The sequence below is a fragment of the Adelges cooleyi genome, unplaced genomic scaffold, assembly GCF_023614345.1.
Source record: "Adelges cooleyi isolate 19-005CV unplaced genomic scaffold, UGA_ACOO_1.1 ACOO_flye_CR_arks_rails_tigmint_CR_PRNA_30, whole genome shotgun sequence".
Classification (NCBI taxonomy): domain Eukaryota; kingdom Metazoa; phylum Arthropoda; class Insecta; order Hemiptera; family Adelgidae; genus Adelges; species Adelges cooleyi.
Window position 1 is genome coordinate 19,212,986 of NW_026095971.1, and position 13,401 is coordinate 19,226,386.

Below are 13,401 nucleotides of genomic sequence, written 5' to 3' on the forward strand. Positions count from 1 at the left end.
CTGTATTGCAAAATAATTTATGATTGTTTTTCACGACTGTTGTACATACTTGAAACTACGTCAGAAAAAACAATTAGGGGCAAAAAGCTGTTTTAGAATATGTATTCAAAGATAATTTATGATGGTTGTTCACAAATTTTTGTTTTTGCACGAAATACGACAAAATTTGTAAAGCTGTAAAACGAAACGCAACACAACAATAAGAACATTTTCATTTACCAACATACGCGCCAAGTACATATTTTGCATTACAATGTTTTCAAAAAATATTATACTACTTGTGTGTGTCGTGAGTTTTATAGTAAAAAGTATTACCGCATATGGTGGAGAAATACCAGCAGGGACAGTGGAAACTGCAAGTAGTGGAGAGATACCAGCAGGGACAGTGGAAACTGTTACTAGTGTGGTATGTATCTAAAGTTCAGAAATATTAAAAAGCTTAAATTGTACAAAATATTTTTTTTACAATTTATTATTAAATAGATAGTGGATGATGTTTCTACGAGTACAGGGGTATGTATCTAAAGTCTAAAAATTCATAAATACATGCATTATTTATTCCATACACTTATGTATAGAATAAAAGTTTTTAATTTAAGTATTTTAATGTGATTTTCTTATGTAAGTTGTGAGATTCTAACAAAAGCACAGAATTAACACAATACAATTAAAAAAATAACATCATATTTTGTTTTATGTTTTATGTTAATGCAAAAAGTTTTATTGTATACATTTATACAATAAAACTTTTTGCATTTTTTAGATTTTTATTTACTAATAAACCTAATTTTTGTATTTTCCAACATTTTAAATAGATAGTGGATGATGGTTCTACGAGTACAGGGGTATGTATCAAAACATTCATAAATACTTAAAAGCTAGTATATTATATATGTCCAAAAGTAACATAGAGACCTATTATAATAAAATATAGATGGTAACATATTTTTGATATTGTTAGGATTAATGTATGAATAATATTGTAAGCAGAGTTGTGTAAATTCTTTTTAGAATAAAATGTAAATTGAATAAAAAATCGTCTTCCTATATATATAAATAAATATTTTTTTTTTATAATATTTTAAAAAATTATTTGATAATTAAATTGAAATTATTTTAATAACATTTTATTCGAAAAATTATGTTTGAAATAATTATTTTTTTAATTATTTACATAAACTTTTATTCAAAAAATTATTTCCAAAATTATTCAAGTAAAGTTTTTTTCCAATGATACACAAATCTGATTGTAAGTTAATAAGGTATACAAAATTTTATTTTATTTTCACCAATCATAACGAATATTTAGCAGCATAGAAATATTATTTTTTTCTTATCTCGTCCCTATTACTAGCCTTAAAAGACAATATGATAATATTATTTTTGGTTAAACCAATAATGATGAATTATCGGTGAATAGAATACAAGTTTTTAATGTAAGTTTCTAATGTAAAATGTGAGATTCTAACAAAAGCACAGAATAAAAACAATACAATTTAAAAAATAATATCACATTTTGTTTTATGTTTTAAATGTATAAAAAAAACTTTTTGCATTTTTTAGATTTTTTAATGTTTTTATGTACTAAAATCCTAATTTTCGTATTTTTCAACATTTTTTTACACATCATACTATTTTCTTAAATAAGTGATTTTCAAAAAATGCATTTCATGAATATACTAGGATTTAAACGATGAACTGCAAGTAAATTTAACAAGTACGACAAATATAAGGATGGTTTAAGTACCCACAATAACAAAAAATTAAGTACTTAAAAGGAAAAAATTATAAAACGATTCTGGTGCAAAAAAAATTATGTTTTCGCTTTTAACCGATGATTTTTAAATTTGTTTACTTTTTAACTCTACTCATTCCCTTTCTTGATAAAAGGATTCGCTTAAAATGAACTAAACATAAATTTCTAGAATATAAATCTGGATGAAATCACAGACGATCAATGGAAAAGTATATTTATCAAGCACGATACCGATAAAAGTGGTTCAATCTCGTCAAAAGAATTACAGAAACTAGTATTCGATGAGTTCAACGGATTCCTCCCCGTTGGCCATGCAGATATATATATACATTTACTTAAATCAAACGGTAAAATTAAAAAAAAAACAATTTTCTACGATAAAACCATTCTACAAATGTCCAATTTATTTTCAGATAAAAATGAACTAGAATTGGAACAATTGCCAAAAATAAAACCGATACTATTTTTTTTGACAAAGGTTTGTTCAATTTTATTAATGTTGCTTTACAAGGTGATCCGTTTTTTATAGTTTTTCATTTACTGTGAAATATTATAAAATACCCAAGTTTTTTGAAATGGTCTAACTCTAGGAATTTTGATGATAACTAGTTGAGAATAACTATATAGCTCAAGATGATTGAAGGTTTATTTATTCTAAAATTGCCCTTCTTGTTAATTTCAGTTTTATTAATAACGAGGAATAGATTTTAAAAATCTAAAGTATTATTTTTGTATAGTGTCTTAAAAGAAGAAGCGATGAGGATGAAAAAATTTAATTAGAACTTTCATAACTTCAAAAGTAACTGTCCAAAATAAGTTATAAAACAGTCAAAATTCTCAGCAAAATATTCCTAATGAAAAAAGTTAATTAAGTATATAAGTCCACATTAAAGATATAAAAATCGATAGATCACCAAGAAAATATACGAATTTGAGTGTATTTATACTTAATGAATCATTTTGTATAATATTTGTTGCATCTTAGTCATTCAAAAAAAGTCGTTATCAAATTGACATAATATGCGTTTCTTATATATTTTTTTTTTAGACAAAAGGTTTTTTGGATACTAAAGTCACAAACAAGAATATTACTTATTCCGGGAAATCTATCGTGAATGGTTTAAAGAAAACTGAAATAGTTAAAGCACTGTTCCTAAACGAGAATGACATTTCAGAAATACTAGATCTTTTTGGTCTAAACGGTAGTAAAAAACTTAACTATCTAATAAATTTTGTTTGTAAATTATCCACAAACTGTTTACAGTAACATCCCGAATTGAATGGATGAAGTGTGAACAAATAGTAAACATGGTGGGGGGTTGTATATCGGTTAGTAGCTATAGTTGAAATATTATTTTTACTTTATCAGTGTTATTGATCATTCTACCTTATATTAGAGCTTCTTATAAATATTATAAAAATAAAATGTGTTTCTTGAAATTTTTAGATGGCACTTTTTCACGTTAGTTTTGATAAATTGGTGAAGGACCAAGCTGGCGGTATAGACGTTAATAACCTTCTTGAAACAGCGGTCCTAAATGTTCCAGGAAAGTCCTTAGAAGAAACAGTCATCGAGGAATCAGACGATCCGGAAGCAGACGATCCGGATGCAGAGATTAAAGAAACACTCATTCAATCTATCACGAATAGGGATTTAGACCGTAAATACTTAAGAACAACATTGCAGTGGGATTATTATTAATTAACATTAACATTTTTTCAGGCCATGGCTCGATTGATTTTTATGAATATATGGTAATAATGCGTTATGATTTTAAGCTGTTCGGAGAACCGGAGATGTACCCTCATGTCTAAACTCTACTCTCGATTCAAGAGAATCTTTAAATTTTGAAAAATATAATAGTTATAGAGAATACTAATAATTTGCTATGTTTTTAGTAATTTTTGTTTTTTTTTGCAAGCTAAGTAGGTACAAATTTTAACATTTATTTTTGTTTTAGATATCACAATTTTTTTTAATAAAATAATACACTGTGCACAAGAAATATTAAGTATACATTAGATGAACATTTCATACATACATTTGTAAAGAAACAAACGGTTGTCAATAATCAATTGGTTATTTAATTAATTTGTGTAACTGCTGAAGATTTAATAAATATAATACATGTAATAAAATAATTGTTTGCATATTTTTTATGTTTAATGTTTTGTGTTTGATGCATACAAATTAGTCCTTTCCTTTACCTCGGCACCTTATATTATGTTAATAACCTAAAAAGGTTATAGTAAAACATAATATAAAATTAATATAATGGCGGAACTAGTATTATTGAATATTATAACCTATTTAATAACCAGTTAAGACGAACGTTAGTTAGCTATTGTACATTTTTCAATAGTATTGTCAGTGAAACAGTTAAATACTAAAAGACAGATTTGTCGGGCATACGTAAACTGCGCCCAAATTACCTTATATTAGGTAAACTGCGCCCCGATTATAATTTGGTTCAAAAAGGGCATATGTAAACTGCGCCCGAGTTTTTATCAAGTGGAAAAAGGTTATATGTAAACTGCGCCCAGTGTAACTGAACAATGTCTATTTATTGTTGACGGTTTACGGGTCATTTAGGTACGTTGCCACAACTACTAAATGCCTCCATCTATCCATATCATTCGCCAATTGTTATCTATTATCTACAGTAATAAATATTCGGTGATCCTATCTCTCCACCACTGTCTGGACCGTTCTCTTGGCCACTTTGTGTCCAGTTTCCGTCTAGTGGCCGACCCCATTGGACTTTCTGACCTCCATACATGCCCTGTCCATCTCAGTTTCCAGCTCCTAAGAACAAGGCATCTTAGAGATAGAAACGTTGTGATCAATAATTTATACGATTATGTGACATTGATGCCTTCCACAACTTTTTTTTATTCTATCCCCTCCCCTCCTAGGGGTCGAAGTAAATACACCTCTGTCCGAGTGCTTGTTACAACTGACTCTTTTTTAAGGGTCATGCGCAAACAAAAAGTAGATCAAACAATACACACAAATGGTGGCTTGATGAATTTATTAAATGGGGAGAAGGACGAAGTAACCCGATATAATTTTTTAACACAAAAACTCTAAATTGATTCGTTAACCACAAACATTTTATATTTTAAAGTGAGGTGTACCAAAATGATCGTTTTAAAAACTTACAATATATTTTGTTTTCCTAATATTTAGGGTGTAAGTAGTTTAAATTGTTCCACATTAACAGTGCCGAGTGTGAGGAGGACAAAGCTATAGGAGCAACTAGAGGGATGCTAGGAGGACTTTATTACAACCAGGCTCAAAATTAGGACCCCCAATAATTCAAACACTAATCCTTGAATTGTACGTATAACATTTTAATAATGTACCTTCATACACTACATAATCATACCTTCAAATTTTTTATTTTATTATTTATTTATTATTACTATAATAAATATAATATACCTACTAAATAAAGGGTGAAGGGTGGGGGGGGGGAAGTGTCCCTTGCCTTCCTGGGTTTGCGCCACTAACATGGCACTCAGCTATCTCGTCTAAGACCTAGGCTTCGTGGAAAAGCACTGTCGTTTTCTGTGTTGCCAATTTTTAGTTTTGATCTAAGTTTGATAAATGTATATTTTTGACATTTTCATGTCTTAGCTCTGGCACATAACCGACAAAAGCGTTACCATAAAAGCGTTATCAAAAAAGCGTTACCTAAAAAGCGTTGCCAAAAAGGCGTAACGAAAAAATAAATGGGGATGAAGATGAAGTTGGGGGTGGGAATGGGAATGGGGTGGAATTGCTGTGGCAAATAACCGAAAAAAAACGTAACGAAAAAAGTGTTACGCTGTTATCTGATATGAGATATCAGAACGGGTAGGGAATAGGGGTGAGTGATAGGGACGGGAGATAGTGGGTAGGGGATAGGGGTAGAGGTGAGTGATAGGGGTAGGGGATTGAGGGTTAGTGATTGGGGTTGGGGACAGGAGATATGGGTGGGAGATAAGGGGGGTAGAGAGATAGGGGTGAGATTAGGGAGTAGGGATAGGGTGGGAGATAGGGGTGAGTGATAGGGACGGGAGATAGTGGGTAGGGGATTGGGGTAAGATATAGAAGATAAGAGATAAGAGATATGTTGTACGTTCAACGTTTAAATTAGAACTAAATAATAAATTCAAAATAGTTTAATTCTCTATGTTAAGTTACTTTTGGCCAGATAATAAACACTACAATTTTAGCCAGAAACTTGATTGTACATAATTTTTTAATCTCCTTGGCCTTATGCTGTAACTGGAAGCTCCATATAATTTTTTTTTTTTTAATTATAATTCCACACCTAATCTATATTTATTCGGTACTTCAACGAGACATGAAAATGCTCTTTCGTGGTTGCAGACTCGGCTGAAAAACTTTTTTGCTTCTACAACTCTATTTACAAAGTATGGTTCGTTAAGATTTCTTTTAAGACTTATTTTCACAGATAAATGAGAATATTAATACTCGGAACATTAATTTATTCCTATACTTAAATCGAGTACCAATGTTTAATAAATTAATGACTGTTTGTTATCTGCTACTCGTACACAAGTGAAAGGTTTTAGTTTAATCGATAATTTAATATTTATATGACTATTATTTTTTATTGTTTTGTGCTGATTGTACAATTAAAAATTAATAACAATCACCTTTTCTTATCTAATTTTTTTTAGAACAAAATTATTATATTTTAAGTTTATTGAAGTATATTGATCAATATTATTAGTAATTATTAAAAAAAAACCTACTTTAGTATTTTTGTAGTAGATTCAAATATTTTTCAAAAACAATTAGGTATTTGTCATTTGGAGTGTTTTTCAACTAATATCAATTTGTATCCACAAATCCTAGCGGTGATAACAATATAGTTAATAGTTTTACACTATATTTAACATTTATCTGTACTTGCCCAAGTAGCTATGCATAAAATTCAATTTTTTAAGTTTCACTTGACAAACAATTTATACTCGTAAATGTATAGTTTATAAAAGTCGTATACCCATACAAAACTAATAAAAACCTAATAAGAAATAATTTTTTTTTTGTCTATTCTCTACATAGTAATTTTAACTCATTGCAAAGCTGATGTTTTTATTTATCTTTTTTTAACTTTAAAACCGCTGGGTTGATTTAAATTGTATCATCCCACTTTTTTCCTAGGAGCTGGTTTGGACGTTGCTTAGTTCAGACTGTGCTGGTTTTGATTGTGCTTTGTTTGGACTTTGGTGGTTAAAACTTTGATGGATTCTTACTACTTCCATATTCGCATCAAAGCGTTTGATTGTAATAATATCACATTAACGTTTAAAAATGTATATGACCCAAGCTAACTTCATCTGTACAAAACCAAATATATAACAATTTTATAAACACATTATTTTACTAAACTTTTGTTTGAGATTTCCTTGTAAGTATTTACGCAAATTATAGTCTATTATTTTAAAACACTTTAAACAGCGTCAAAAACACTAATTACTAACAGTCAACCTCAAGTCAAAACCTCTATTAAATGAGGTTGTGTTTTCACGTTGCTTACAAAATAGTGTAAAATAATTATTTCAATTATATTTAAGAAACCCTGACTTTGTTAATACACTGAAATTTTCATAACCTAATGTGGGTTTTTAGTATTTCAGCTATTTGATAGACCGTTTAAACCGTTAAAAGACAAAATATATTAGGCACAAGATGTACCTTGTGAGAGCTTTCAATTTAAGTAAATAAGTAACTCTTCCAAAAATACATAGTAGGTCCAACTAAAAGTCTGGTTATTAATGGGTCACAATGAACTTGTAGTTGAAATTACTAATTTACATTTGTTCCTGTAATCATTTGGTTGAGCCAATTATTTATTTAGTTCTTCCCGCTAGAAATTTTTTGTGTCCCTATATTATCCTAAATTTTAAGTACGACCAATTATGAATAATTTTCTTTTTAGTAAGGAAGAGGTTTACATATCAAAAGTAAAAATATTATAGATAATATTATAAATGTTTTAAAATAATTTTTAATTTTTAGTTTTTCTTTTTAAAAATATTTACAATTAATTAGTTTGGAAACTATTATGTGTCGAATAACATTTAAATGGATATAATATACAATATTTAACAAATGTTATTCAAGCTTTATAGAAACAGTTGTATTAAAGTATGACGCAAATGGCAATATTATTTGAATAATAACACACCGTTCATATTTCTAAAAAACACCAGAGACGGGTAAAATATATCTCTAGAAAAAAAAAATTTTGGTTAGCGTTTTACAAAATATTTCTTCAACATTTAAAATATTTCCGATATTATTAAAACCAAATAAGTCAAAATGTTGTATTTATTATTATACAGATCCTCAAGTCAGATTATCACGGTATAAATTATCACGGTAAAATTAATTTTGTCGCTTATTGTTTGGGGGTCTTTGGAGAATTTCAAAATTTTGACGTCCCGAGTAAAAACATATTGTTGACCTATTTTTCTGTTCAAAGCAAGCGTAAAGCATTAGTAAGGTCATAACAAATCTATTTGATAGACAATTTTGTCACTTATTGATTTATGTTATCGAATTTTTCGACCATAAGTACACAATATACTATTATTTAATGTGCAATAATTTTCTACCAGCTTTTGAACTCCAAAAGTATATTAACAATTGGTATTGCCTAAGAAATAAATCAAATATTTTATTAAAATATTGTATAATATAAAATAAATCTTGATGTTACTTATTGTTTGGGGGGTCTGGCTTTGGTGAATATCAAAATTTTAACGTCCCGAGTAAAAACATATTGTTGACCTATTTTTCTGTTCAAAGTAAGCGTAAAGCATTAGTAAGGTCATAATAAATGTATTTTCTTAGTAAACAATAATATGTTGTTTTAATGATTTGTTGTTATCATTTATGGACTAAATAAATAATTAATTCCCATCAACCAATGTATCAAGCTCTTTTCCAATGACGTATGAACCTAGAAAAACAGACCCAAAGCACAATTATTGTATGCACCACTTAAACAAAAAACGGTGTTTTCTTATAGGCTTCTTGCTAGAATAGCTGTTGTTTTCTGTATTGCAAAATAATTTATGATTGTTTTTCACAACTGTTGTACATACTTGAAACTACGTCAGAAAAAACAATTAGGGGCAAAAAGCTGTTTTAGAATATGTATTCAAAGATAATTTATGATGGTTGTTCACAAATTTTTGTTTTTGCACGAAATACGACAAAATTATAAAGCTGTAAAACGAAACGCAACACAACAATAAGAACATTTACATTTACCAACATACGCGCCAAGTACATATTTTGCATTACAATGTTTTCAAAAAATATTATACTACTTGTGTGTGTCGTGAGTTTTACAGTAAAAAGTATTACCGCAAGTGTTGGAGAGATACCAGCAGGGACAGTGGAAACTGTTACTAGTGTGGTATGTATCTAAAGTTCAGAAATATTAAAAAGCTTAAATTGTACAAAATATTTTTTTTTACAATTTATTATTAAATAGATAGTGGATGATGGTTCTACGAGTACAGGGGTATGTATCTAAACATTCATAAATACTTAAAAGCTAGTATATTATATATGGCCAAAAGTAACATAGAGACCTATTATAATAAAATATAGATGGTAACATATTTTTGATATTGTTAGGGTTAATGTATGAATAATATTGTAAGCAGAGCTGTGTAACTTCTTTTTAGAATAAAATGTAAATTGAATAAAAAATCGTCTTCCTATATATATATTTTTTTTTTTTATAATATTTTAAAAAAATATTTGATAATTAAATTGAAATTATTTTAATAACATTTTATTCGAAAAATTATGTTTGAAATAATTATTTTTTTAATTATTCACATAATCTTTTATTCGAAAAATTATTTCTAAAATTATTCAAGTAAAGTTTTATTCCAATGATACACAAATCTGATTGTAAGTTAATAAGGTATACAAAATTTTATTTTATTTTCACCAATCATAACGAATATTTAGCAGCATAAAATATTATTTTTTTCTTATCTCGTCCCTATTACTAGCCTTAACAGACAATATGATAATATTATTTTTGGTTAAACCAATAATGATGAATTATCGGGGAATATAATACAAGTTTTTAATTTAAGTATTTTTAATGTAAGTTTCTAACAAAAGCACGGAATAAAAACAATACAATTTAAAAAATAACATCACATTTTGTTTTATGTTTTAAATGTATAAAAAAACTTTTTGCATTTTTTAGATTTTTTTAATGTTTTTATTTACTAAAAAACCTAATTTTCGTATTTTCCAACATTTTTTTACACATCATACTATTTTCTTAAATAAGTGATTTTCAAAAAATGCATTTCATGTAATATACTAGGATTTAAACGATGAACTGCAAGTAAATTTAACAAGTACGATAAATATAAGGATGGTTTAAGAATCCCCAAAAACAAAAAAAAATAAATACTTAGAGGAAAAAATTATAAAACGTTTCTAGTGCAAAAAAATTATGTTTTCGCTTTTAACCGATGATTTTTAAATTTGTTTACTTTTTAACTCTACTCATTCCCTTTCTTGATAAAAGGATTCACTTAAAATTAACTGTACATAATTTTCTAGAATATAAATCTGGATGAAATCACAGACGATCAATGGAAAAGTATATTTATCAAGCACGATACCGATAAAAGTGGTTCAATCTCCCCAAAAGAATTACAGAAACTAGTATTAGATGAGTTCAACGGATTCCTCCCCGTTGGCCATGCAGATATATATATACATTTACTTAAATCAAACGGTAAAATTAAAAAAAAAACAATTTTCTACGATAAAACCATTCTACAAATGTCCAATTTATTTTCAGATAACAATGAACTAGAATTGGAACAATTGCCAAAAATAAAACCAATACTATTTTTTTTGACAAAGGTTTGTTCAATTTTATTAATGTTGCTTTACAAGGTGATCCGTTTTTTATAGTTTTTCATTTACTGTGAAATATTATAAAATACCCAAGTTTTTTGAAATGGTCTAACTTTAGGAATTTTGATGATAACTAGTTGAGAATAACTATATAGCTCAAGATGATTGAAGGTTTATTCATTCTAAAATTGCCCTTCTTATTAATTTCAGTTTTATTAATAACGAGGAATAGACTTTAAAAATCTAAAGTATTATTTTTGTATAGTGTCTTAAAAGGAGAAGCGATGAGGATGAAAAAGTTGAATTAGAACTTTTATAACTTCAAAAGTAACTGTCCAAAATTAGTTATAAAACAGTCAAAATTCTCAGCAAAATATTCCCAATGAAAAAAGTTAATTAAGTATATAAGTCTACATTAAAGATATAAAAAACGATAGATCACCAAGAAAATATACAAATTTGAGTGTATTATTCATAATGAATCATTTTGTATAATATTTGTTGCATCTTAGTCATTCAAAAAAAGTCGTTATTAAATTGACATAATATGCGTTTCTTATATATTTTTTTTTTAGACAAAAGGTTTTTTGGATACTAAAGTCACAAACAAGAATATTACTTATTCCGGGATATCTATCGTGAATGGTTTAAAGAAAAATGAAAAAGTTAAAGCACTGTTCCCAAACGAGAATGATTTTTCAGAAATACTAGATCTTTTTGGTCTAAACGGTAGTAAAAAACTTAACTATCTAATAAATTTTGTTTGTAAATTATCCACAAACTGTTTACAGTAACATCCCGAATTGAATGGACGAAGTACGAAAAATTATTAAAAATGGTGGGGGGTTTTATATCGGTTAGTAGTTATAATTTAAATATTATTTTTACTTTATCAGTGTTATTGATCATTCTACCTTATCTTAGAGCTTATTATAAATATTATAAAAATAAAATGTGTTTCTTAAATTTTTTAGATGGGACTTTTATACGTGAGTTTTGATAAATTGGACAAGGACCAAGCTGGCGGTATAGACGTTAATAACCTCATTGAAACAGCGGTCCTAAATGATCCAGGAATGTCCTTAGAAGAAGCAGTCATTGAGGAATCAGACGATTCGGATGCAGCCATTAAAAAAACACTCATTGAATCTATCACGAATAGGGATTTAGACCGTAAATACTTAAGAACAACATTGCAGTGGGAATTATTATTAATTAACATTAACATTTTTTCAGGCCAAGGCTCGATTGATTTTTATGAATATATGGTAATAATGCGTGATGATTATAAGCTGCACAACTAATCATTAATGTCATCTCATAACTAAACTCTACTCTCGATTCAAGAGAATCTTTAAATTTTGAAAAATATAATAGTTATAGAGAATACCAATAATTTGCTATGTTTTTAGTAATTTTTGTTTTTTTTTGCAAGCTATGTAGGTACATATTTTAAACATTTATTCTTGTTTTAGATATCAGAATTTTTTTTTAATAAAATAATACACTGTGCACAAGAAATATTAAGTACACATTAGATGAACATTTCATACATACATTTGTAAAGAAATAAACGGTTGTCAATAATCAGTTGGTTATTTATTATTTATTAATTTGTTTAACTGCTGAAGATTTAATAAATATAATACAAGTAATAAAATAATTGTTTGCATATTTTTTATGTTTAATGTTTTGTGTTTGATGCATACAAATTAGTCCTTTCCTTTACCTCGGTACCTTATTTTATGTTAATAACCTAAAAAGGTTATAGTAAAACATAATATAATGGCGGAACTAGTATTATTGAATATAACCTATTTAATAACCAGTTAAGACGAACGTTAGTTAGCTATTGTACATTTTTCAATAGTATTGTCGGTGAAACAGTTAAATACTATAAAACAGATTTGTCGGGCATACGTAAACTGCGCCCAAATTACCTTATATTAGGTAAACTGCGCCCCGATTATAATTTGGTTCAAAAAGGGCATATGTAAACTGCGCCCGAGTTTTTATCAAGTGGAAAAAGGTTATATGTAAACTGCGCCCAGTTTCTTATCATCGGTATGAAATTCAAACAGCGCCCAGTTTTCCTAATATTTAAGGTGTAAGTGGTTTGAATTGTTCCACATTAACAGGGCCGGGTATGAGGATAAAGAGGAGTATGACAAAGCCATAGGAGCTTTTAGAGCGGTTGTAGGGGGACTTTAGCATACCCAGGCTGAAAATTGCCACCCTTAAGAATTCAACCCTCATTCCTTGAATTTTACGTATAAAATATTAATAACTTACCTACATACTTTGTTCAAATGTTTTATTTTAGAAATTTTTGTTTCCAAATATATTATGTTATATTTAATTTTTTTTAAATAAGAATGTTTAGTCAGGTATACATAACTTTAGTACCCACTAAAATGTAGGTCTAGTTGCTCCTATAAACAAAGCCCCTTCAGGTGTCTTAATCTTATAGAGCCACCCTAATATGAAAGTGAGGTTCCGTTTATACAAATCCAGTACAAACCCGTTTTTTGTTTGCTCGTCATTCTCATAAATTAAAATAACCAGATGCCATTTTTTAATTTTAGATTTAGAAATGACAAAGTTAGATTTTACCAAATCCTGGGAGTGTATCACTTGACAACAGTGTTTATTTGCATATATTTCGGTTGCAGCTTTAGTGGAAAAGACGAGTGCCGGATTTTGGGATTAAACTACACGG

The 13,401-nt window shown here is 28.1% G+C and overlaps 1 protein-coding gene across 4 annotated transcripts; it reads left to right on the top strand.

The window, feature by feature from the left end:
- Positions 1-12,226, top strand: LOC126839025 (uncharacterized). 4 transcript variants are annotated; one of them, XM_050573941.1, is made up of 9 exons: positions 43-406; positions 484-513; positions 816-845; positions 1,926-2,103; positions 2,170-2,234; positions 2,805-2,958; positions 3,021-3,085; positions 3,204-3,417; positions 3,480-3,851. In XM_050573941.1, the coding sequence occupies exons 1-9, from the start codon at positions 254-256 to the stop codon at positions 3,569-3,571; spliced, it is 981 nt and encodes a 326-aa protein (XP_050429898.1). In that variant the 5' UTR covers positions 43-253; the 3' UTR covers positions 3,572-3,851. The 4 variants fall into 4 exon arrangements, with proteins under 4 accessions (XP_050429900.1, XP_050429899.1, XP_050429898.1 ...); XM_050573943.1 differs by lacking the exons at positions 484-513; positions 816-845; positions 1,926-2,103; ... (3 more) ...; positions 3,204-3,417; positions 3,480-3,851 and adding exons at positions 9,280-9,309; positions 10,380-10,557; positions 10,624-10,688; ... (2 more) ...; positions 11,657-11,855; positions 11,919-12,226 and having other exon boundaries at positions 1-406; XM_050573942.1 differs by lacking the exon at positions 484-513 and having other exon boundaries at positions 35-406; positions 3,480-3,856.
- The last annotated feature ends 1,175 nt before the right edge of the window (positions 12,227-13,401 follow it).